Source organism: Ursus arctos, unplaced genomic scaffold (assembly GCF_023065955.2).
Source record: "Ursus arctos isolate Adak ecotype North America unplaced genomic scaffold, UrsArc2.0 scaffold_6, whole genome shotgun sequence".
Taxonomy (NCBI): Eukaryota; Metazoa; Chordata; class Mammalia; order Carnivora; family Ursidae; genus Ursus; species Ursus arctos.
In genome coordinates, this window is record NW_026623078.1 from 71,615,571 (window position 1) to 71,642,733 (window position 27,163).

Here is a 27,163-nt window from a genome sequence, read left to right on the forward strand (position 1 = left end):
GCCATTCAGTCTCAACGGAAGAGCGGGATGTGGTATAGAAACCCACAATACCAGTCGACTCATACCTCACACTGAACATCTGAGAATGCCAATGGAAGATTTACATAGACTGTGAGACTCTTGAAACCTCCCACACTCTGCAACAAGACCTATGGGAAAGTTTAGAAAGCAGCCTAACTCCTCAATGGAAGAAAATTTATACAACACAGGATTTGACCAGGACTAACCTCAACAGTCACCATCAAAAAAGGGTTATGAACCTGACATACACACTAGTCTGGGATTTGATTAAAATCACCTCTAACAACTGCCAAGACATTCTTTAAACTTAGTGTTCCTTATCTTCTCCAGAACTTCTCTTTTTTTAGTATCTAGGGTTTGCACAAACCCAGTTAAGTCATGTTCTCCCAATCAATATTTATGTATTAAGCACTGGGAAACTCAATTAAGAAATTGAGTTATATTGGAGTTTCAGTTGTCAGTACATAAACTACAGAAGGCAGAATGGTGTCCCAGGAAGAGATTTTAAACAGCAACTTCCTTACCACTGCATCAGACCCTGCATCTGGAATACAGGATTGCTCCTAAGCAGGTCAGCTCCATCTCCAGCTCAGGAGCACCAGGTAAGGCCCAGTGTCAGGCGGCAGGACAGGGAGGGGACGAGTCACCTGACAAAGGCCCTCCTCCAGATATCAAACCTCGGGCCCACTGCCAGCCAGCTGCTACTTCTGTTCTCAGCTAAAAATAGTTAAGAAGGAAGCCCCTGGAAGTTGAGCCCTGGGGAGAACACACCAGGGAGGGAAAGGGGGGAAAGAAGGGATTACTCCAAGGTAAATAGGGAAGATGATCATAAGAAAAAACAAAGGTTATTTATATGCCACAACGAAGGCACTCAGGTTCCAGAACCCAACAAAGCATTTCCGCTGTATGAACAGCATGTAATAGATTACAGTAATAGTATATTATTTTAACACTTCTGTTACATTCATCTCTTTCAAGAACACCCAGGAATATACTCTCAACAGAGAAACTCAACAACCCATTCCACGTGTTGAAGAACATTCACTGGTGCCAGGCATAGTGCTTCCACAGCACGAACGAAGGACACACCCCTTCGCAAAACGGGTGAGGATGCACTGAGCCCTCACCCCTACCCATGCTGCAGTAGGCTATTGCCACTCTGCATTGACCCCTTACCCCTTATTCCTGCAGGAAGAAGGCTACACCGGGCCACAAAGACCCTCATGACCAGAGTAGTGGTTTCTTTGGACCACAGAAAGGGAGCTCCTTAATCATATTTAAGCAAGTTAATAATCTCTTCAAGGCCACCTGGGGATTAAGTAGCAGAGCGTAGAGTAGAAAGGTTTCCCCCGCCACGGAGTAGACTCCAAGGTTCAGCACTGCAAACAAAAAGGAGGATTATTGTGCTCAGCTTCCTGCTGACTGAAAAGCTGGACTTTGGAAACCCTACACAAATGTGTCTATCAAGTCCAAACAACACGGGAAGCTGTGGCATTCTTTAAAAAAAAAAAAAGGCAAATGACAAACTCAAGTAACTAATCTTCCACCCAGGATCATCCATCAGTCATGAAAGGTACTGCTTTTATGCCACACCCAGTTGTTTTAGGGGTATGTGTGTCTGAGAGAGAGAGCAAGAGAGAGTGTGTTTTGGGGTGTAACTTTTTTAAACGTCCACAATGAAAATATACCCATCCTAAACATATTTCAAATTATTTCAGGGAACCTGACCACTGTGTAAATCAATACCACCTCTCTCAGAACCACTTTGCATAAAGATTAATTAACATAATCCATAGCAAGCACACAGCATACTGCCTGACACATTTGCACGTACTGACAAGTAGCAGCTAACCTTCTTCATGGTAAGAGGTAACATGCAGGGGCGCCTGGGTGTCTCAGTCAGTTAAGCATCTGCCTTTGGTTCAGGTCATGATCGTGGGGTCCTGGGATTGAGCCCCAAATCAGCTCCCTGCTCAGTGGGGAGTCCGCTTCTCCTCTCCCTCTGCCCCTCCCTCTGCTCATACTTGCTCGCTCTCTCTCTCTCGGTCTCTCTTAAATAAATAAATAAATAAATAAATAAATAAATAAAATCTTTAAAAAAAATAACTAACATGTAAAGGCTGCTATGGACCAGGTACTGAACTAGGCCCTAACACACACACACACACACACACACACACACACACACAGACTTCCTTGCAGCCCTACGTGGGTGCTATCATCACATCTAATTTACAGACAAGAAAACTGAGGTATGCAGAGATTAGAGCCATTTGCCAAAGGTCATGCTGCAAAAAAAATCACAGGCCAGGGTTCAATCCAAATTGAAGGTTCTTAACTGGCACACTGTGCAATTTCTCAACTCTAACAGCTGGGCAGCATTCACACCAGAAAAATATACCCTCCTTTACAATTCACACTGACATGATTTTGGAGGTCGTTTTTCTGTGGAGTGAGAGCAGGGCTCATCAACATGGGTGCCCCCCTCCAGCAGCCTCCCTCCGGCCAGGGTCAGCCCTATCTGACTGGCTGGCGTTCCCTGGGGGTGACACAGCCATCAGTGGCAAAGCAGCTGGGATCCAGAACTAACATTCCTCCCCGCCCCCATGCTGCTGCTTCACTCAGGACAAATAATCCCTCTGCCTGCAAGGTCACAGGTATGAGGAGCAGCAAAGAGGCAGGGAGCAGTGGCCCCATTCCAGAGGATAAGTGTTTGGTTTTGAGGCTTAGAAAACAAGAAGGCTCTGGCCATTGCCGCAATGCCTGCAGGGCAAGAATACAGCAAAGAGGTCACTGGAGGGGCTAGTGTGGCCCTTGGAAGGCAGCAGGAAACCTGGGGTGGGGTGTGGGGGCAGGCTGCTGGATGGAAGGCCAAGGGTGAAGGCTGGCTGCCTGTGCTGGTGGCAGACGGCAGGGCCAGCTTTGGGCAGTCCCTACCTCAGAGACCCAGAGCAACACAGGGAAGGGACAACAACACAGCACAGACACACACAGCACAAGAACACACACAACAAGGTGAAATAGCGCTTGAAGCCGAATGTATACTAAACACAAAGAAAACAAGAGGGTTACGGAAGCCAAATCACACCCCTGACCATGTTCTTGTCAAAAAACAAAAACGGACGGGCTTCGAACTACGGATGGCTGCTTTGTCTGGCTTTTCTAACACTCACCAATGGTCACCGGCCCTTCCTTCCCTGGCCTCTGACGGTACCAGACCATCCTGGTTCCAGTCCTGAGGTTTCCTGAAGTAAAGAAGCAGCAGCACACCGAACTGTCCGACCCCGTGTTCTTTTCACGGGACTTAAGCATGATCAGCTCATGTGTAATGTTACGGAGCTTCCAGTGAAAGTAAGCACACAAATAAATAATAACAAACAATTTTAAATTAAAAAATGGAAGACGAATAGCAACACTGGACATCTTCCCTCTCAAGGGATTGTGAACAGAAAAAAGATTTCCAGCAGCCCGCAGCGTATTAGCAAACATCGGCGCTCGCACGCACGCACGCATACCCACGCACACGTACATACACATGCGCACTCCCTGGGCCTTAGGCTCTGAAATTAGTACAGCATTTCCAGGAGTGCTGGCTTCTTTGACTGCCTGGAAAGGATGCGACAACACAGGTCCATCTCCAGACAAGAAAACCACAGCTGGAGGCCAGAGGTGGAACCACCACTTCCAGGGGTTCCAACTCCAAGGAACCAACTGCCACACCTGGGTCAGTTTCTCTGGCATCAAACACCACAGGATGCACAGCAAGTGAGAATCTGAAAAACTATTGCACGGAGATGGTCAACCGATGGCTGCACAGACACATTCAGGAATAAGACAATAGAAGATGGTGGCTCAAAGCCTGGAGGCTCTGGAATGAGGCCCCAATTCACTCCCCCCCACACACCCAGTGGTGGTAACAGAAGCTACCATGTGAACGTGGGGAGGCCGTAATGAATCAGGGCTCAGTGTTGGCTGGCTACCAACACCCACTCCCATCTCCCATCTCCCATCACCAAACCAAGAGTGAGCTTTGGTTCGTCAGAGGGCAAAAGGTGACCTAAGCCTAGGGACTCCAAGTACTGATCATCTAAACAAATGGAATTTTGTATCTACACTTTAGAGAAAGAAATGATCCTTTGGTCTGTGGCCATGGCCAAATCTTCGAGCCCACAAATGCATCACAAGAGCAGAAAATGTCCGCAGTAGAACAAAAACCTTTCATTATTTTTTCCAGACAAACAAAACTGTAAGCTATTTTGCATTCTTCTTAGTTTCTTCTCCTTTTTTTTTTTTTTTTAAGTATCTGATAGCCTGGCCATTAAAGACAGTCTCTAAAAGTCTTTGTTGAGCATCAGAATGAGACAGCTGGGATATTGGCATGAGGAAATGTTCAATCTTGTCATTTTGCAAAAGGAATTCATATTCATGATTAATGAGGCTTTTGTCCATGCCAGAAAGAAAATCTAAAGGCTCAACTATGCTTAAGTAAATTCTACCCAAGCCAACTGCAATACAATTTTATAAATTATAGAGCAACAGGGAAGAACAAGATTTTATGAGTTGTGAGCATAAAGAAAAAGACTAATATACTTCAAGGAAGAAATTGGCTTAAAAATATTAATTTCTGAAAGGATGGCTACATTTTTTTCTCCTCCATAAAAGAAACAGTAAATGAAAATTTTAACATCCTAAGAAAAAAGCATGTAGTTTGGCCATCGCTACATGTATTTGAAAGATTCATTAAGTCTTTGTTTCTGAGTGTGCCAGACGGATGCCACCAGGTACAGAACCAGGACAACCATTATCAACCCAAAACATCAACTAAAAATAACCACTATGGGTAGATAAACTACACAAGTAGCTTTGGTTCCAGAGGCACTTCTATGCAGATATTAGTGGACAAGTAGAAAACTCTTAAATAAATACTAGGGAAACATTTCAAAGAAATTTCCTTAAAGATAACTTTTCTCATTATGCGGCTGTTGAAGAAATACAGAAAGACAAATCAATGTTAAAGTAAAAGCTCATTTCGTTCACTGACCAAAGTTTTATTCAGCAACAACCATGTTGGAGGCTAAGGGTATAATGATGAAAAAACTACAAAACACTGGCAGGGTGGTTGCCAGACACCAGCGGAGGGAGTGGACAAGAGGAAGATAGGGATTACCTACTTAATGCGTATGGGGTTTTGTTTTTTTTGTGGTAAGATATACCTAACATAAAATTTAGCATCATAGCCATCTCTTTAATTCAGATTTTATTTTTTAGAGCCATTTTAGGTTCATAGCAAAATGGAGAAGGGACAGATTTCCCATATATGCCCTTATCACCACAAATGCACAGCCTCCCATTATCAATATCCCCCACCAGAGTGGTATATGTGTTATAACTGATGAATTGACTCTGGTACATCATTATCACCCAAAGTGCACAGTTTATATTAGGGTTCGTCCTTGGTGTTGTACATTCTGTGAACTTGGACAAGTGTATAATGTCACGTATCCATCAGTATGGTATGACACAAGAGTATTCTTTACTGTCCTAAAAATCCTCTGTGCATTACAATCATTTTTTAAAAAGTTTTTATTTATTTATTTGAGAGGGAGAGAGAGAGCGCACAAGCAGGGGGAGCGGCAGAGAGAGAAGGAGAAACAGACTCCCCGTTGAGCAGACAGCCCAATGTGGGGCTCGATCCCAGGATCCCGGGATCATGACCTGAGCCAAAGGCAGTTGCTTAACTGACTGAGCCACCCAGGAGCCCCAACATGATAACCATTTTAAATGTAGAGTTGAATGGCGTTACAGTATATTTGCCATCCATTCATCCATCACCACCACCACAATTTTTCCATCACCCTGGGTGCAGGGTTTAATTTGAGGGGATAAAAAATGCTTTGGAACTAGACAGAGGCAACAGTTCTACAACACTGTGAATAAATGAAATGCCACCAAACTATTTGCTTTAAAACAGTTTTATGTTATATGAACTTCATCTCAATTAAGAAAAAAAGAAAAAACAGGGCACACCAGCCTGCTCACTAGTGTAATCAAGGAATGAGTCCTTGCCTTGAAGAAGCTCAGAAGTTCATAAGGGAACAGTGATGGGCAGGTGGAGCCCAGGTTCTGGGCTTGGAGCAAAGCAGGGCAGTCTCTAACCCACCTGAGGACCAAGAAAAGGCTTTCCAGAGGGGAAACCGCCTGAGAGCAACCTTAGAGGATCAGCCAGGGTCTGCATGAGGGAAGGAAAGGAAGATTCCAAGTGAACGCCAAGTCGGGGAAGGCGACAGATTTTCCAGACTGGGGGCATGCGAGGAGCAACTACGAATCTCGAAATTCATTTTTTTAAAAATGGTAACCATGTCAGGTGATGGGTTTGTTAATTAACTTAATGGTGGGCATCACTTCACAATGTCTAAGTTAATGCTTTCGTGAAATCATCACGATGTACACCTTAAAAAAATCACAACCTAAATATATAGTTTTCATTTGTCAATCATACTTCAAATAAGCTTGAAAAAATAAAAAATAAAACATTAAAAAAATAAAAATTCATTCAAGTTACCATGACAATACCCCAAATCTAATAGCAAAATATTATAATCACATGTAATATTTATAATATGCAAATACTCATTTGTAAACAAAAAAATAAACTGTAATAGTAATAAACAAAATAATAACAGAGCCCAGAGAATAAAGGGGAATTTTAAAATGTCAGAAGTCTCTCAGAGGAAAATCAGAGACTTTGTAAAGAGATCCAGAGGCGTAGGCAGAGGTTGGAGACAGAGAGGTAGGAGATAGGGAAAGCAATGGTGGAATCAGACATGAGCATTGGTGTCTAAGAAGAAGCCAAGAAGCCACCTCTCTGACGTGGGCAGGACCCTCAGAAATTATGTGACATAGGAGCACATGACCTTGTGTCATAGCTGGTGGGGGCTTTCAGGGCCACAGCATCATGCGAGCTCTGCAATCACCCTGACAGGCAGATATGGCCAACCCGACTGTCCTCCAATAGACAAGAAAGCTGAGGTGTGTCTGATCAGACTGACCCCCCAAGGCCACCCAGCTGTGACCGGGCAGCACCGACCTCAAGCCAGCCTCCTGAGATAGGCTCTGCCTCGGCCAAGCCACCTCTCCGTGAAGGAAGCCAGCCCAGTGGGAAGGAAAACCCTCCGTTCATCTCCATCACCGTTCTTATTCAACTTAATCTTTTAAAAATACTATGCATATTTTCACACTGGGAAATGACCTTCTGCTAAAAAGGAACAATCTTTTGGTAAGATGTGGACTCTTCACAAAGTTTTATCATCCAAGACTTAGCACAGTGGTCGTTTCTCAGACGAAACAATTGCATGAACTGTCAGATTTCCAAAATCAAAACACAGTTATAAAGAACTTAAAACTCCGCCAAGAAAAGGCACAGCCATGGTTCCATCAAACTGCCATATGAAAATACCTGAAGGGTCTAGTTCTGAGGGTCTCAAAGGGACTGTTTTAACCCCAAGGGACATTGGGCAATGTCGAGAGATATTTTCAGTTTTCACAGCTGGGGGACAGACCAGGAATGCTGCCACACATCCCACAATGCACAGGGATCACAACAAAGAATTACCCAGCCCAACACGTCAGTGGTGCCAAGATGAAGGAACGCTGGTCTAATCCCGAGCTGGTTCTGTATATACAACTCATCTCTCAGGTGGAAAGAATGTGGGACTGGGTCACGCAGAGCAGACACACACTCCAGGCGGCTCTGCGGCTTCAAAGTTGTATGACGTTTTAACCAAGTCACTGCAAGTCACCAAGCTGGTTTCCCTTGTTTGCAAAATGGGGTGGCTACCACCTCAAGATAAAGCAGCTGAAGGGCTAGCTGAGAGCCTCAACAGGTAGAGCGCCCTCAGTGAATCCTCAAGGCCACCGGACTGAGATCCCCACCACCTGTGACGGGCAAAGGCCCTGGGCTGTCCCACTGTTTCTGATCCGCTCCCGGCATTTGCTTTGTACACATTTGGAAAAACAAGTGTCAGAGCCCTAGGCGTCCATCTGAACAAGGCTGGGGCCCATCTTACCCTCCCTCAATCTCATGCCAGTTCGAAGGGACTGTTCGAAGCAGACGCGCACGGGCAGTGGGAACCTGGGGCTGGGTATCTGCCACCTCCCTCAAGGATGTGCTGTCGGCCCACCTGTGGCCAGTGACCGACGGGCCACCTAACACCACTGGGAGTTCAGGGGGTGTGTTCACAGGGCTCATGAGTCCTTCCGGTTCTTGTACAAGCAACACATCCTGCACTTGGCTTTAAACTGCATTATCCAAATGAAGGATCGCTCTCAACATCAGCATCCGCCTTTCAAGGAGCACAGATGGCAGCCACGTGCTCAACTGGCAAATCCAGGGCTAAAATTCAGGCGAGCTCTCCAGGCTCTCTGATCTGGTTCTCTGGGCAGGTTCTGAGAGGGGTCAGGAAACGCAGGAAGGGGGGCGGGGCAGGGAACATGCGGAAAGCTGAAGGTCTTTTGTCTGCTCTCAAGCCCTTCGGACAAACCAAATGGACTCAGCCAGAGTCAATAGAATGAAAGGCCACGTTAGCCCGGCCTGCCCCTCATTCCCAGAGAGAAGCCTACAGATCCCCGGCTTAGGGTAAGGGTTCCACTTTCACCACCTCTTCCAAAATTGTTCTGTATTTTATCAGATACCTCTGGCCACCTTTGGGTGACGGTGCTGGCCTACTACTGACACTCACTCACATGAAAAGGGTGCACATTAAGGTCTCTTTCTGCCTTCGCAGAAATAGCATTTTTTTTTTAATTTGTAATCATTCACCTCCCCCCCTCCCATTTTAAAGGGAGAAGCAGCAGCATTGTATGGAACTGTGAAATGCGCTCAAATGCAGCTCGAAAGGAAAGTACCACCCAGCGGCTGGATATTAGTTTCCATGGCAACCAGGGTCCCTGGGCCCTGGCACACACAGCAGGAAATGCTGCAGATTTCCACAGCACTATCTTTTACTAGAAATAAGAGTCCCGTGGCAATTCTAAACGTTTGGGAATCAAAAAACATATTGTGTGCGCGTGTATGTGTGCGCATGTGTGTACGTGCACACGCGTGGATGGAGATAGGTTTGCAAAACGAAGACAATGCAGAGGAAAGAAATCTCGTTACTCTCATCGATAAATATGCTTATGTCAAATATAACAACATATTTTTGCTCCAAATTGAAGCAAAACAGCTGCCCTCCACCCCAAAAGACACAGAGCTAAAAGAAAACAAAAGCATCTTCCAAAGAAAAACGACGGACCGAAATAGAAGTGGGAAATGGCTTTGGAAAACCAGTTGACCAAGGATCCTGCAGAAATAAGCAAACAAAAATCCTTACAAATAATCGACTAAAAGCACAGAAGAGTTGTTTTGTTTTTTTTCCACAGCTCATGTTATTTTCCCCTTGAATATCCTCAGCATTAAACCAAGGGACAAAGTGAACAAGCGGTTCACCGTGCAGCTTTCGGGGGAAACCACGATGGAGAAGGCGCTGCGCTAGCAGGATGATCCCCCCTTGAGTCCCTTCGAACTGAGTGGCCTTGGGCAAGCAACTTCACCCCCTAAAAATGAAAAGGTTGCACCAGACACTAGGTGGTCTATAAGAAAAACCTGGTGCCATCCTAAAAATAAAAGACCACAGGCTTAGGTTAAAAACAACAACAACAAAAAAAACAAAAAAACCCTCCAGATCATTCTCACTTCAGGCCACAGATAGGTTTCTAAAAGAAGTGCATAAAAATAGAATTTCTTTAAAATGTATCAGAAGGACTCACTGCCAGATTTTTGTGACAGAAGAATACCCTTTTGAGTAGTCTGCATTCTCAGAGCTATTTCTCAACATCCTATTTTTTTCCCTCCAGCAGAGCACACATGTGCAGTCAAAGTGATCACGTTCATTCAGAGGCGTTTTCATATCTCGTGCAAGTTTTAGGCTAGGGCTTTATCAGAGGGAGCAGAGAAGAGAATATTAGTTTTGACAATTTCAAGGGTCTTCAAGTTCACATTTACATTCCAAACCGTTACTTTTATCTGAGGTGGGCAGACCAGACCAAGTTCAGGACTCTAGAGCAAATGATCTTTCACAAGAAAACATAGTTGCAAAAAAAACAACAACTTGCCTCATCTGTATGAACTACAATAATGGCATCCTCCCATGAATGCTAATCCGTATGTTACCAAGGTAACAACAACACGTTTGTGTGCAACAGCAGGATGGGCTGGAGTATTAGTTATTAAGCCAAAACAAAGAGCAAAGGGAAAGAATCAGGATGGAGAGGAGGGAGGGAGAACGGGGAGAGAATCCTCACGGCTTGTGTACAAAATGCAGACAGCCGGACAAGCTGGAAGGATGGAACTGCTGAGCAAACCACTTCATTATGTAAACTGCCTAATGACACAAATAACGACGCTGCACAGATCGACCCAGTCACCCGTAAAAACACACATCCTCTCTGTGCCTGGACCTTCCTCCCCACCGCCGCCCTTGCCGCTGCCGCCGCTGCCGTGTCATTCCCCGGCATTTATTAAGGCTGCTGAGATTAGACAGAGAACAGTGCACATTATATTCCAGCATCATCTAGGAAAAGACACTGGGGCCAAATAGGGTGACACCACTGAAAGGGACACGAACAGATGCCGCTCTTGGGTTAGCGGGAGGACAAGCCTCAGCAGGACACACGGGCTCTGGTGCAGAATTCGGACATCCCCAGCTCTCCCTATTACGGGATTTCAGATTCTGGGGACATCGGGCTCCGGACACCCACGATATGCTTACATTCAAGTGGGACTCATGTTAGTGCCTTTCAGGCCAACGCACAATAACCGCTGTTTCAAGGGTCATTTCGGGAAGACGGTGAAAAGCCAAACACCGCACAGGCAGGACGCTGGCTAAGCACAGTGAAGGTGGCTTGTCTTTGGCAACTGTTGTGACCCACCCAAACATCAAGAAGAAAAGGCCACTTGTAAGAGTGGGGAATGGTACTGCTGTCAAGCATCAGTTTTAACATCGAGAAAAGATCAATGGGATCAGAAAGGAGGGATTTCATTGTATCACCAGTAATGCCTGGTTCATGATCCCAATCTCCTGGGATATACAAATTTGTCCACCAAAATAACTGAATATATTAGCGCCCACCTCCAAACTCCTACAACCAAAAAAAGGGGGGGGAGGGAAGATTCATTTTTTAAAATTTATAAAATAAAGATACTTAATAAGCATATGAATTCCTTTATTTCTTGTCCTTACCTACAGCATGGTTTGCAAAAGAAAAAAAAAAAGTTTAAAATACACATGCCTCCTTACTATCCTAGACTCAACACCAAGCCTGAATTTCGTATCAAGCAAACCAAAATATAATCACTCTTAAAAAATGGAAAATGGTAAGACAAACTTCACATTCATAGGGCCACTTTTATTATTTTTTTTTAAGATATATTTGAGAGAGAGAGAAAGATTGCAGGCATGTGAGCAGGGGGAGGGGCAGAAGGACAGAGAGAATCCTCAGAATCCCCTCGGAGTGCAAAGCCCAATGAGGGGGTCAATCCCAGAACCCTCAGATCATGACCTAAGCCAAAACCAAGAGTCAGAGGCTCAACCGACTGAGCCACCCAGGCACACCATAGTGCCTTTTTTTTTTTTTTTTTTTTGGATTTATTTATTTGAGAGAGAGACAGCATGAGCAGGAAGTGGGGGAGAGGGAGAGAGAATCCTCAAGCTGACTCCCCACTGAGCACAGAGCCCAATACAGGGCTCGATTCCAGGACCCTGAGATCATGACCTGAGCCGAAATCAAGAGTTGGACGCTTAAATGACTGCACCACCCAGGCACCCCTCCCATAGGGCCATTTTTAAAAGGTTGTGTTAGCCCAAGCAGAATGTGTAGGATTAAATGTATCGCGGTAATGAGTTAAAATGACTCAAGGTCTATCAGAGTGGAAAAGCATCAAAATAGTGAAACCCACAAGCAGGATATGCATTTATGAACCCACTTAAAAAGACATTGTGTTTTTTTATGTCACCCCTTTGTAAGTCAAAGACAACTGTAAAATCTCTCTAGGAGATGAGAATTTATATCCCGAAGGGGTTTACATAATAGGCACACACTTTTTAGTTAGGTTAAATATTATCATAAAAAGCAACAACTTACAAATTTTTTATTTGTACTTCACGTAAGATTGAGACTATGATAGGTATTAAATACAAACATAGATGGATACATACTCCTCCACACGTACACATTTCAGTACGGAGTGGCTTGAGAAGCTGATGGAAATTCCTGAAGCTGCTCTCCCAGATTGTGGGATAGCACAGTCCTCAGCAAAGTTGTAAGTTATATATAATTAAAATTAATTAAAATTTTAAAAAATTAGAAATTCAGTTCCTCAGGTACACCAGCCACATTTCACGTGCTCAGAAACCACACGTGGCAAGTAACTACCATACTGGACAGTGAAAATATGGAACATTTCCAGCATTTCACCAACCAGCCTGGCCCCAACTAAAAGCTCCACAGGGCCATGACTCCATGGCATACACGGCACCTGTCAAGTCCTGGCACCGGGCCTGTAAATTAAAGGGAAAACAAACAAAAAAGAAATGCGAGAGAAAAGGTGACTTTGTCTTTGCCCGGCCAATTTCCCACTTGCACCAAATACAAATGTTCCTATTCTTCATAGCTCTGTTCTCACTCCCCACACCCGCCAACATCATAGCAGTGAGACTTTTCAAAATGTAACCACCAGCGGGGCACAATTTGCTTAGGGCTTCCTCAGCATAATTCATGGGAATCAAAACCAAGAAGTCAGGTTCAAAACCCTGAAAATGAAAAGCAATGGAGAGTTTCTAGGTCATCTTCCATCCAGCATACCTAGACTCGTGTTTAAAAATATGAGAGAATATAGCTGCTGGTCCATCCACCCTGCAAGCTAGGAAGTGTTTCACTTAAGAAAAAAATTTTTAATACATCAGCAACTGTTTTCTGAGCACCTAAAATGTGCCAGGCTCCAGGAAATCAGAGCCAAGGTGCCCCTACTATGGCTATATACAGGCTCTAAGCAAAATTAACCCCTGCCACGTTTTCATAAAACTCCTTCTCCAGGCCCCAGAAGATGCTTTATGCTAGACTCCTTTTTCTCCTATTATCTGGTAAATCCTCAGAATAAGATCATCAGAAAAATTAATACGCGACCCTTGAATTTTTCAAAACAAGCTAAGCTCTTAAAGAAAAATCACAACTGAGCTTGTTTCCCAAAGACTTTTAAGTTCTCTCTTTTCCTAAAGGCAATAAAATCCCAAAGACAATAACCTAAAATAACCGTTCATGTTCTACCACCAGACCTTTTCATTTTGAATCAGGGAATGAATTTGTCGGCATTCCTTTAACGTCATATTCAAACAATATTCAGCTCCAGGCCTGTGAGAAGGGCCTTATTGATGATTTTTTTAAATAATTAATTTTTCCCCCAGTTTGTGGCTGAGGAGCTTCCTAGGTAGAAATCATAAGGCTCTGAGTCTGACCTGAACACCAAAGTCAATCCTGAAGTTAAGGGCCAGTGAAATCTCAAACCACCTAGTTAAAATAAAACTCGGGGGCAAACAAAACCGGTCTGGCTGCCTCTCGGAACAGTTTCTGAGCACCTCCAACCCGAGAAGGGAAGGTTCCCTCTCTTCCCTGGGCCCAGCCATTCACCCACCTGCCCCTTCCTGTGACTGCATCATGGAATTGCTCGGCCCTCTTCAGCTACAAGAAGTATGAAGTTACACATTCCACATCAGACTGGACCTCAGGGAGGGGGTCGCCAAAATATGAATTCTGAACCCCCATGTGGAATCCGACCAAGATCCTATCCCAGCAGCTTCCTGCCCCCGGGGATGACAGGCTTCCTCACCCAGATCCACTGAGGGCCACGCGAGTGTGCTCACTGCTGTCTGCGCTCAGTCATTCATTCGTCAAACATTGTCTGCACTTTGTCAAATGCCAGACACTGAGCATCTAGGTGCCCAGGCTCCTCAGAGAGGAGCAGGATACAGGCCTGTCCTGGAGGGGCCTGCATTCTAGTAGGGGGCCGGAGATGACACAGTGAGCCCCACACTTGCACTGGCAGAAGAACGTGCCACAGAGGCCCTGAGGCCTGAAATCTCCCTCTACTTTGGTCATCATCGGTATCATCGGTGATGTGACTGTTAACCTGGCTCTTGGTAAACAAGCAGCAAATCCTCGAACATCTCAAGGAGGTGGACAGGGGTTGGAGGGAGAAGGACATTCCAGGTCTGGAATGCACACACATGCAAGCAGACAGGGATCAAAGGATTTAAGGGTTTCAGGGAGCCAGGAACATTTCTTTACGGGTGGAACTGCCAGCCACTGGGGGAGATGCTGCTGGACAGGTGGCTTATGGCAAGAGGCACAAAGCTCACCAGGGAGTAAAATCTCCCAAGGAATTTTTAAAAATCTGAGATTCCCCGGTCCTACCCACACCCATCTGATTCCACAGATATAAGGCAGGGCCATGAAATCTGTATTTTTTTTTAAAGATTTTCTTTATTTGAAAGAGAGAGCAGTGTGAGCGAGAGGGAGAGCGAGCAAGCAAGAGAGCACAGGAGTCGGGGGAGAGGGACAGAGGAAGAAGCAGGCTCCCTGCTGAGCATGTGAGCCCCACGAGGGGCTCGATCCCAAGACCCTGGGATAATGACCTGAGCCGAAGGCAGAGGCCTCACCAATTGAGCCACCCAGGAGCCCCTGAAATCTGCATTTTTATTTTATTTTTTTTTTATTTTAATAATGATTTTTTATTATATTATGTTAGTCACCATACAGTACATCCCCGGTTTCCGATGCAAGGCTCGATGATTCATTAGTTGTGTATAACACCCAGTGCACCATGCAATATGTGCCCTCCTTACTACCCATCACCGGTCTATCCCATTCCCCCACCCCCCTCCCCTCTGTATGAAATCTGCATTTTTAAAACCAACTTCCTGAGTGATTATGATCCACGCAGCCAGATTTGGAGACCATGGCATTTAACAAACTGTATACTAAAAATACGTAACATATACTAAAAACACATCACTATTTGCAAGAACCACTACTGCTTTATCCAACGTAAGCCACAGAGACTTTCTTCACCAGTGCACAGAACCTCAGCAATCCAGACATGCTGAATAAAGCACGCCTCTGGCCGTCTGGACCTCCATGGTGGTCCTAAACATTCCAGTTTCCACCTGCCCTCCTCAAGCGCATACTGCAGGTCTGGGGGGGGGCTTTATTTTTCTTTTCTAACCCTCCCTCTCTCCGTTATCCTATGCTTAATGTTGCTCCCTCCACTTCCTTTGTCTCCAGGGCAAAAATTGGAAAGTCTAAAGATAACCTAGGGGAGAGAATTTGGATGTCCAACTTCATTCATATTTTATGGACTTAATAGGGCCAAATGAGATTTTTCAAATCATAGAATATAAGAGCCGAGAAAGGTTCCTCGTGATCATCTAGGACTCTGTGTCCTGGGAAAACCCCTTTTAGAGTTGGGGAAATTAAAGCCCAGAAAAGTGAAATATACAGTAGTCCCTCCTTATCCGTGGTTTTGCTTTCTGCAGTATCAGCTTCCCACAGCCAACTGTGGTCTGGAAGCCGCTGACCCTCCTTCCGACAAGTTGTCGGAAGAGCCCAATGCTATGTCATAGTGCCTTCGTCATTCCCCTCACTTCGTCTCATCACGTAGGCATTTTATCATCTCGCATCATTACAAGAAGTATGGGACAAGAAGATATTTTGAGAGACAGAAAGACCACATTCAAATAATTATTATAGCATATTGTTATGATTGGTCTACTTTATTATTACTTTTTGTTGTTAATCTCTTATTGAGCCTAATTTATAAATTAAACTTTATCATAAGTATATATATATAGGAAAAAACAGTATGTTTAGGGTTCAGGACAATCCCCAGTTTCAGGCATCTACTGAGGGTCTTGGATAGTATACCCCTTGGATAAGGGGCAGGGGGTAGGGCAGTTGGCTGTTGTAATTTACTCAGGGCTACATAGTTGGCAAAACAAGAAGACAAACCCAGGCATCACAGCTCCCAATCTAGATTACTCCGAGGTGCTACATAGATCTTTTAATGCATTCAGGATCAAGTAACTTTAAAAGCAAATATAAGCTTATACTAAATCCAGGAGCTCCTTACATAAGGAATCGTAACTTAATGTTAAAATCTAGGCTCTGGGCCAGATTCCTTTTACCACTTACTGGCCATTAACCTTGGTTTAGGTAAGTTCTCTTTACCCTGACTTCATCACCTAAAATGGAGATAATGAGCACGTATCCACGTTGTGAGAACAGATTCAGAATAGGTGATGCTCTTAGAACAGAGCCCGGCCCGCTTTACTATTCAATAAAGGTTAGCTATCATGATTTCCAACATTGAAACCATGCCTACTTTTTTAAAGTGATGTACAAAGGCTCCTGGACATTAAAGATGATCGGCTGGGGAGCCATTTCCTTTCTTCATAAAATCTTAAATTCCTCACTCTGGGTTTGGTGTATCATTATCTAAACAACCCTGAGATGATTTTTCAAAGCTATAAAGTAATTACACAGGCACACAGAGGCAGCCAGAAATGAAAGTCACACAGCATTATGCTCTTCAAAGGCCCTTGCTGACACAAGCAAACAATGCAGTGGTGCGAAGGGCCAGTGCTGACTAAGGTGGAGGGTTTCATCAGCTCAGTACCCCTGCCTTCCAGTGAAACAGGGAGCAGGGCCCAGTGTGCAAGGACGTGCTCACAGGTGCAGGAACGCTCTTCCCCAAAAGGTGCCTCTGCTATCCAGAGCAGAGAAGCCCTCCACTTCAAGCCCCTTAGTCTTTTCTCTTTTTCTTTTTCTCTTTCTTTTTTTTTAAGTAACTCAGACAACTGCAACATTTCCCAACTCCAATGACAGGTCGTTTGCTGGTCCATCATGGGTACAAAGAAGATGGGGTCTCTGCTCCATAAAGTCTGGCGTTCCACGCATAGCAAATGCCTAAACACTAATTCTTTGTGGCTAGTAATATGGGAAAAGGTGTACTTTCATGCTAATTGCAAACTGTATATTCATTCCAGAATGCACAACCAACAAAATATGAAACTGTACTATGGATTATGGTGCTAATAAACTCTTAAATTCCATTATGGTTTAATTATTAATCTAAATACACACATTATAATAGCAACTTACACGCATTTGTATAATGAACAAAAAACAGTTCTAACATATTTCCACATCCTATTTAACAAGTTATATAATGACTACACTAATGTTGCTCTTATAGTGAACAGCTTTAAAAGTTTTTCCTAACTGGGGATGTACTGTATGGTAACTAATATAACAAAATAAAAATTATTTAAAAAAAAAAAGTTTTTCCTAAATAAATTGTATTAATAGCTAATGTAAAATATTAGCTAAAAAGGACAAAGGAATTTCAGAGCTTTGGGAGACAATATGGAATGCTAATATTTTGGAAACCAGAGACATGCTAACTTGAGATTCTGGATGCCTGCCCCAAAGAGATGCACTTAAATTGCCTTCTGTCACTCTGAGCAAGAAGGACTCAAAAAATACATCCAAAAATTCTAAGCGAAAAAACAAACAAACAAAAAACTGGACTTTTGCAGAAGGTAGATACCGAACTGCAAACCATATAGAGTCGCAGCCTTTAATGACCTTACGTCCAAATAGATTTGCCGCTGACCAAGAGTTTGAAGCATTTTCTACACACTGTTTCCGTGGAGATGCACACACTATTAAAAACAGATTACACCCTGATCTCCCAAAGGATGTATACATGGGCATTAACTGCTGCGTGCCTTGTAACAGCAAATAAATGGGAGATATCCTAAATTTCCATCCACAGCAGAATGCTAGAACTGTGCTGTATCCAGACAATGAAATTCTGTTTGGACGCTAGAAAGAATGAGACAGATCCACAGGTATGAACGTGGAAAGGAAATTATAACATACCGTGGAGTAAAAGCATGGGAATGTGTTCCTTTCGGGCTACCTTTACATCATCCAGAAGCACTTTACTCCATGTACCTTTCTACACGTCATTCTGCAACCAGCTTTCTTCCTCCCAGATGTGTTCATATACGCAAAAAAGTCTACAAATGACGCTCAGCCCAATCCCCGCCAGGGGGCACGGGGAGGGTGGATTTTACTTTACAGACTTTGTTATGTGAATTGTTTAAACAAAAGCGCATGGTCTAGGTTTTTCCATTTTTAAGTTAAAAATAACTTAATAAAAATCACGTCTGGTGCTTGTTGACCACTGGAGAAGCGCCTTCATGGTTTCTCTCTTATCACCTCCATAAAATATACCTTCTTTGTATCAACCGTACCCTTTCTAGGTCATGTGAAAGCGCTCACACTCAAGAGAAAGTTCTTTTTACCCCAATGCAGAGGGATTTCTAGAGATCGCGAGATGTGAAGTTATTCTGGCATCGCTAAAAATGACCTGAAATCAAGTGGTTTAAAAATACCTCAAAGCGGGGGTCTGTTCACTGGGGCATTATTTGTCTTTTGTCAAACACTTCACCTCCAAGCTGCGACTCTACCTCCGTCACCGTCACAGAGAGGCTATTCTGGTTTCTTTTCCCACAGACGGTTGCTCTGTTTTTCCTCCCTGCAGCCATGAGACTTGCAGGCCCTCCGGTTTCCCACCGAGAGCCACTCCGGGGAGCAGCCTCTGCAGAAACCCCATTTCCTGCTGCCGGCAATTATGGGAACTCGGGGGGATGCTGCTCTTCTCCGTCTTGAGGGCCCCATCAATAATTAAATATGAAAATACAAAAAACTTATTAAGAATCACAGAGTCTCAAAAATGCAACACCAGCAATCTCTGTCCTTTCAAATAGTAGAGCCATTCTTTTAAGGAAGACACATTCTGGTGGCTCTTCTAGAAAGACATCAACGTGACTGACAAGACCAGTTCCAGAGGCTTTTGAAGCAGAAGACGATATTTGAAAGCAGACTCAAAAACACTAACAGTGGTGATTGTTGGCTTAAATGTTACAGAATCTTCAGAATATCCAAGTAAGAAGAGTACAATGGACACATGTCGACTATGGAAGAATTTTTTAAGGGATTAAGAAAAGATAAGAGTTAAGACCGATATCAAGCTGACAGACCAGATCAAGTCCTTCCAACCATTGCTTTCGTGTCTCCATCACATTCTCCTAGGGAACCTTTCGAAACACCGTTGGCATCTTGGAAATAACGGGAAATATAACCTCCCCTGGGAGAACCTCGACTCCCTGAGCTGAGCTAATTACTCACTTTTCTATATTCCCCAAGCACGCTGTTCCAGCACTATTACTGTACCACACATATTACTTCCATCCCGAAATTCTCTATTTGCACATCTACTCTCCGCCCCCCACTTGATTGCAGGCCCCTCCAGGACAAGGAGAATAAATAATCTATTGATTTTTGTGGTCCCATAATAGTACCTAAAATATTAGCAGTTCTCAAGTTTCTTGAACAAATGAGAAGTGTCCTCACTGCAAATTCATTTGAATATTTAATTAGGCACTGAAGGTAAAGGGGTACCAACTGAAACCCGCTGGAGGTAGCCATCGTGTGTTTCCAAGAAGCTAAACCTTCACATGACTGAGAGCAACAACCCCCCAATGCCCACCCCCAACACCCATGTTTTCCAATGTTACCATGACGATGAACAGACAGTATACAGGCTGACCCAGAAAAATAAGGCAAAAAAAAAAGAAAAAAGAAAAAAAAAAAAGGCAGGAGAGCTTCCCTGCCTGGGAATGAAAAGGAAAGCACCCCCCCCTTCGAACAGAGGTCTCCACGTTATGGGTGATGTTGTCTTTCTGACAATGGTGGTGGATACCGGAGCTTCTTTATACCTCTCACATGTTCTCATTATAGTCACTGAAACTATTAAAAAGTTGCACAAGATTTCCCTTTGTTCACCGATTTAATAAACCTACTTCTGAACACCTGCTTTGTCCTAGGCACTATTCTGGGGGAGTTCCGACATGAATACGTCATAGTCTCAAGGGGTTTGCAGTCAAATGCGGGAGACACACAGATACAACACAATAGGACACAACTTACACAAGGGGTCCTTGCAGAAAAATGGTCTGTTGGATCATTCTCACAGCTTCCCTCTCCACAAGGGAATAACGAAAATCTGAGGACAACCCATGTGAGGAGAGAGGAACTACAACCAAACACACGGTCCCAGGCTCTGCAACCCGCATGCCACTAAAACTGATCCACATCACACATCAAGCCCCCCTGACCCCGCACAAACTGTGCCTCCTTTTCTCTACTTTTCACTCCTCCTCTCATGTGCTTCGTTATCTGGAGGACTATCTGCAACTTCTAATATGTGGAACCCCACAGAGTTTTCTAGGAAGTTAAAACCATGAGTCAGCTAAGCTCTGATCACTTCAGCTCTAGCTCCTCATGAAGCAACCCAAGGGTAAGAGCCCACATGCTGCCTTCGGTTCGTGCTGGAAGCCATCCCTCCATCTGCTTACCACGTGTGTTGGTCGCCATGTCAGCCACTTTCTGAAAGGCGTCCAAGAAGGCAGCTGCTGCTACTACTGTGGTCCTAAAATGCAAACAGAGAACAAAAGCATGAGGAATGTCTCACGCAAATTCATTACAGCTAAAGGGTTAACACCTCTGTGGGGAACGGAATGAGACCTTCTAGGAGAAAGGACTCAACTGGACGTGGGCAGGCACTGGCTTTGCAGGCCCCCGTTTGCTCAGGAAGCACTTCTCCTTCTCATATGAGCACTCTCCCCCAAAAATACCCAGCGCATTGGGTGCTGGTCAGTAAATGCTGGCAATTCTTCCCGTCCCGTTCCACCTGATGACATAACATAATTACTGGGCCAAATTTCACAAAGGAGGAAAGAAGGTGTTTTAACCTAAAAGAAAAACATCATTAAAAACCAGAAATGGTACAGGTGAAATTCATTTTAGAGTAGGCAAACAGCATCCTATATGGACCGGGAGATGAAATCTTGGAGAGAGAGCAGAGCCTCTGCTTCAAATAATTCATTTAGAGATGGGCAAACAGAGACAAGTTTAGAGTGACTTTCAAAGTCACCAGTTCGTCTCGGAACTGGAACGGGTACAGCCCGGCAGGATGCAGTCCTGTGCCCATCCCGCTGCAGGACAAGATCCCAGCCGTGTGACTTTTCCCCCTAAATCCCACTTATAATGAAACTGAGACTAGTTTTTCAACCTTAGAATGCTATCTCGACTGCATCCTCTGAATTCCTTGAGACTGGGGAGAAGTCACTGCACTCATTTGCTGTCCTAGAAATTATTTTGAGTTCTTCACATCCTCTTGAGCACTCTGTGGTCTACCGGTTCCTAGTGCTGTGATCCCAAGATGTCATCCAGTGAAGGGTCAGCCCCGCTCCCCACCAGGGCTGTGACAGCTAGAACACATAAGCTCATTTCCAAGTTTTTCACATATGAATCTAGTCTTTGCTCAGCATTCCTAAGAATGCAAAACTGTTGAAGGAAGAACATGAGAACAAGGACAAGAAAGGAAGTTCAAGATGGAACTGAAGAAAGGACCCTACACCTCAGCAACAGTAGCTGACACAGAAGATTCTGGAAGGTGCTGGGAGTGGTCCCCAGGAAAACCCAGGCCACAGTGCCTTAGCACCAAACTGCAGAATGAGGCCTGATATTTTCGAGTAGAGCAAGAAAATATTCTGCTCAAATTAAAAAAAAAAAAAAAAAAAAAAAAAAAAAAAAGACATACAGAACAAAACCGAAAGAAAAAAGCCACTCTGAAGCATATTTTTCAAAGAGTTGACATCAAATGCAAACCCTGGAAAAGTTAGCTTTATCAAACATCCTGGGATTTATAAATAGCTCATTCTGATCGACGATTAACATCTCACACAATGGCTGGATTGATTCTCATTCAAGTCAATGCCGATCATCCCAATTTAATGAGCCAGCTGTAGAGGTGTCTTGCGTACAACACGGGCTCCCCTGAAAATGAGAATGGTGGTCAACTATGAGGAATTAGGAGCTTTTAACCACTACTCTCCACTGAGTCCTATTTCATTGGCTGCTGTTGTCATGAGCCATCTTGGTTCTCCCCCGGGGCTGAGCCAACACGCACGCACCGGCAGCACAGAGGCGTGATTCCGCGGGCGCACTCCAAGCTTACGCGCCTCTCCTACAGTCTTCTCATCCTTTCTTTACTATGGAAACTAAACCATGTGCAGGAGGCTCTCAGCTGGGTACTGCTACTCTGACAAAATAAAGAATGGTCCCTGTCCCCAGGAGGCCTAAACGTTGTGGGGGGAAAAAAGTATAAAATGTTCTTTGTACCAATGGGGATAAGACTGCTTTACGTGTTGGGGCGCCTGGGTGGCTCAGTCGGTTAAGCGGCCGACTCTTGATTTGGGCTCAGATCATGATCTCAGGAGTCCTGGGATTCAGCCCCGTGTCAGGCTCTGTGCTCAACGGGGAGTCTGCTTCAGTATTCTCTCTCCCGAATGCCCCTCCCCCACGCTCTCTTTCTAAAATAAATAAATAAACTTTAATTTAAAAAAAGATTGCTTTAAGTTTCATTGTAACTGATTAGCTATGCTAAACAAATAATTACTCTAAGTTTTAGTTTCCTCTTTGGTAAAAGGGGAAGAGAGGATCTTCTCCTTGGTCAACCCTGAAAGGCTGCCAGACAATTAAATGAGGTCAGATAAGAAATGAGACGGGGTGGTGGGGGAGGGGTACTGAAACGTTTTTCCGGTTTACTCCAGGAGGGACCTCCTATAGGATGGAGACTAACTGTTAGAAATAAATGCGAATAGTAGCAGAGATGGGAGGGTAGGTGTAGCTCATAAGGTGACCCTGGTGAAGGCCCCCGCAGGGGCCTGCTTTCAAACAGAGGAGGGTGAAGCTGGCCCAGCAGAAAATCTTTACAAGTTCCTTTTTCTTTCTTTCTTTCTCTCTTTTTTTTTTTTTTTTAAGTCTGTACAAGTTCTTATGCACCAAAATGGTAAAGGATTTGACAAGCAGAGAAGGGGCTATATGCCCGAGGCAACTGTCCATCTGGAAGACCACTCACAGCTTGGGGAATCCTAGGTTCATGGGGTAGAAATCCCAGGCCCCACAAAGCTGACAGGATGGAAGAGGAAAGATCCTTCCTCCTGGAATTCTTCTCTCATGATCTACAGGGGAGCCATGGAATGTCCAGTCTTATGGCTAAAGCTCTGGGCGGTGACATCCACGGGCAAAGGACCAAGAGCATCACATCATCCACGTGGGTTTTTATCCTAGGAAACACCTACCTGCTTTGTCCTCTGGAAAACCACCTCCATATATCCAAACCAACTGATGTCATCCCCCATAAGCCATGAACAGGAGTCATGAAAATTACTGCTTTTTAAAATGTCCCATCCCTCATGGGGCACCCACCATGTGGGTCACCCTTCTCCCCAGTGATTTAAAAGCATATAGCTGTAACAAGAAGATGCTGACAAACTTCCTATTGCATACCAAATGATACACAAGCACGCAGAAGACAAGGCAACAATAATAGCCCCTTAGAGCCGCTCGGCCCTAGATCTTGGGCTTTTTTAAGCAGCTTCATTGTGGCATAATTTGTACACCATAAGATTCACCCTTTTTGGGTGTGTGATTCAACAATTTTTTAGTAAACTTAGAATTCTGCAACCACTACCGCAAGCCAATTTTAGCACATTTCCATCACCCCCAAAAGATTTGTACTCCATCTCCTTTTCCTTTCCTAGTCCCAGGCAACCACTAATCGTTATCTGTCTCCACAGATCTGCATTTTCTAAACATTTCACGCACACGGAATTATACAATAGCAACAGTCAGTTGTAAACTCTTTATAAAGCTAGGCAGTGAGCAGAATGGACTAGGTAGCCAGACTCAGGTTCAAATCCCTGCTCTGCCATTTACTAGCTGTGTGACTTCGGACAAGTTACTTAGCTTTCCGTGCCTCAGTTTTTTCATCAGTAAATTGAGGATACTAACTGTACTTACCCCTGTGGGGCTGTGAGATCCAATTAAGTTAACATATGCCACACATAGTGAGCATTACCTAAATGTTGCTTATTATTACCTGACATATGATACCTCATTTGACTCTCAAACTTCCTGTGGAAGAAGGCAGAGCCGATAGGAGTTCAGTTTTACATACGGGACTCGGGGGTCAGGACAAAAAGGCTAAGAAGTGGCAATGCTCAAATGGGAACCCGCTACATGCTTCTGTATCTGTAATGCTTCCAAAATTAACCTCAATCCGCACCCTGGATCTATCCTAATCCATCCTCTGTCTAAGGATGTTGCCATTTTTTCTGGGGATGACATGCTTCTCTACTTACCGAAGCTGGGACTGTAGCTTTCCTGCTTTGTTTATGAAATCTTCCCACACTGGATAGCTCCCCTACAACAAAACAAAGTCATCAATCAGTAAGGCATGCTGTGATAGACATCTGATTAAGACAATAACAGAACACCCAATTCCAATTACACAGGGAGCAATCTGTGTGTGCTCTCTTCCTCTGCAGTCGAGGATACGGTGCCCAGATTATATATAAATGCATTGGCTCAGAAATGGGTTTAGAATGTGCTCAGGCCCTGTTATCTTGTAAATACTACAAACGCCAATTTGAACAAGTTTGGCAGAATCTAACACATACATTGATAGATCACTTTTTGAGTAACAGATGGTGGGTCCAAATTCAATATACGCAGAACATTCAAGGCTCTACCGGGAACCACCTGCCCATGGCTGTGGCTTTTCCCCACCCTCATTCCCGGCGGGCAGGGAGGAGGGAACCAGAGTGATCTGCACTCCTCCCCAGGACAGAGACTGGCAGCCACTGGGAAGCATTACTAAAGGATCAGAATCTCAAGGTTGAGAAGTTACGTAAGGGTAGCCACCCCGCTGATGGCTTGAACCCAGCATCTACATAGGACATGGCATGCGGATCCCCAGCACACTTCAGCTCACAGGGAACTCAACACCCTCTTCTGAGTGCCTCTATCCGCTACCGTGTCCTCTAGGTCCGTGCAGCACTGGCTTGAACCTTCTAGGGACCCTCAGGGTGACGCCCAACCCAGCCTCCACGTGGAAGTCTTTTCAAAGAACTGAGGAAAACCAGCACATTCATCCCCAGCTCTCCCTTCTCTCCCCAAGTGTGGTTCATGTCCTACCCAGGACGGTGTTTCACATCCGGGCAGCGTCCTGGGGACACGATGAGGTATCTCCCGCTCCTCTTTAAACCACGGTACTCAGACACAAACTCAAAACTACAGGTGCCATTCTGACTGGAGCAAACAGACTGGAGCGTGACACCTCCCTCCACATACACATTCGATTTATATTAAGACCAAGGAGACTTGCAAGAGGGGATGCAAAATAAACCCATAAAAGGAGAAGCCCTGGCCAAAGAAGCAGGGTTTGGCACTGAACCATTTACATACAGAACTAAGACTAAACACCTGGGTGGGGTACTTGCAGGACAGAATGTTAAGTGCCTCCAATACTGACTGACGGGATGGAACATCGGCCGCCCCGTGAGTTGGCGGTTTACCCTCGTGTGCAAAGTCTCCACCTTGCCACTACTGACTGTTTGGGCCAGACAGGTCTTTTTCGTGGGGGGCTGTCCTGTGCATTGTAGGGTGCTCTGCACCATCCCTGACCTCGGTTCACTAAATGCCAATAACAGGGGCGCCTGGATGGCTCAGTCAGTTAAGCGTATGACTCTCGATTTCCGCTCAGGTCAGGATCTCGGGGTCCTGGGATCGAGCCTCGCGTCAGGCTCTGCACTCAGTGGGAAGTGTGCTTGAGGACTGTCTCTCTCCCCTCCCCTGCTTGCAGGCACCCTCTCCCTTTCTCTAAAATAAATAAATAAATCGTTAAAAAAAACCAAAACAACAACAACAAAAAACAAAAACAAAGAACCACTGCTTTATAGGGAGGCTTGAGCCCCGCACTGGGCTCCAGGCTCAGCGGGAAGTCTGCTTGGCCCTCTCCCTCTGCCCCTCCCCCTGCTCTCTCCCTCTCTCAAATAAATAAATAAAATCTTTTTAAAAATAAAATAAAGGGATGCCTGAGAAACTAATTTCTTTGGGTGATGAAACAGTCATCTGAAGTTCAGCAATTTCTTCAGTATTACTTCACTAAAGTTTCAATTCTCCTGTTAAATAAAAGTAAAATTAAATATATTTTTGGATTTGCATCTTATCATAAAAGTGCCTTTTTCTATATCTCTCTAGCTATCAAGTCTGTCTGAAAATGTGCTGAGAGATATCTGGAAAATTGTCTACCAACATTAAAATGGGCTATTTCTGGAAACTAAGATTTGGACCCATGTGTTGCTTTCTTGTTTGTATTTTCCCATATGGTCATAGTTTTTTTGTTTTGTGTTTTGTGTGTTTTAAATAACAGTATCATTTTTACGAAAACAATAGTCATTATATATATTTTTTTAATTCTAAGATCAGACTAGAGGTCCCAGCAGCAAGAGCACCATGAAGTTACAAAGTGCCCAGAGCCTAAAGCCTGTTTCACTGATGCCACTAGAGCACATCGATCAGCTCTGCATCAGAGACCTGCCTGGTCCAACTGCAGGTCTCGGGATTTATTCCCCCAAGCGACAATTTGCTCCCACGGGGCGCTAAGCTGCACCGGGCCAGGCATCCTGTCTGACTGGCTCCTGGCAGAGATGCTCTGGCAGCTCAACCTGAGCTACTGACACTAGTAGCCACGCACAGGGCCTGTCAGCACACTGCTAAGCCACCCAGCCTCCACTTCGTCTTTGCGCCCCAGTGCACTGCTTCTACCCAAGAGCACAACTTTAGTTTAGCTTATGTTGAATGAATCCTTGAAGGCTCAGGCTACCATTCCAGGCCCATCGAGACCTGGTAGAGAAGTCCAATTATAACACCCAATGTATTTACCATTTTCTCATCAAGTATGGACACCCTTTCTACATCTATATCCAAGTAATTATAGGGGCAAGGGCTGAGATCAGAGTTCTCTGGCTGGCCGCGAGAGATCTCTGTCCCCATGGACATCAACATCCTTAAG

General features: G+C 44.6%; 1 protein-coding gene across 19 annotated transcripts in view; it reads right to left on the bottom strand.

Annotated features, from left to right (window-relative positions):
- Positions 1–27,163, bottom strand: part of MTSS1 (MTSS I-BAR domain containing 1) — a 156,727-nt gene that overhangs the window by 109,750 nt on the left and 19,814 nt on the right. For 17 of the 19 annotated variants that reach the window (XM_026495429.4, XM_026495440.4, XM_048212527.2 and 14 more), the window contains exons 2-3: positions 24,450–24,511; positions 20,598–20,671 (exon numbers count right to left, since the gene is read on the bottom strand). In XM_026495429.4, the coding sequence (XP_026351214.2) occupies positions 20,598–20,671; positions 24,450–24,511 (136 nt within the window). Of the gene's footprint in view, positions 1–20,597; positions 20,672–20,788; positions 20,933–21,313; positions 21,785–21,986; positions 22,081–24,449; positions 24,513–27,163 lie in introns of those variants that run through there. The other 2 variants (XM_044382594.3, XM_044382595.3) reach the window with 2 other exon arrangements.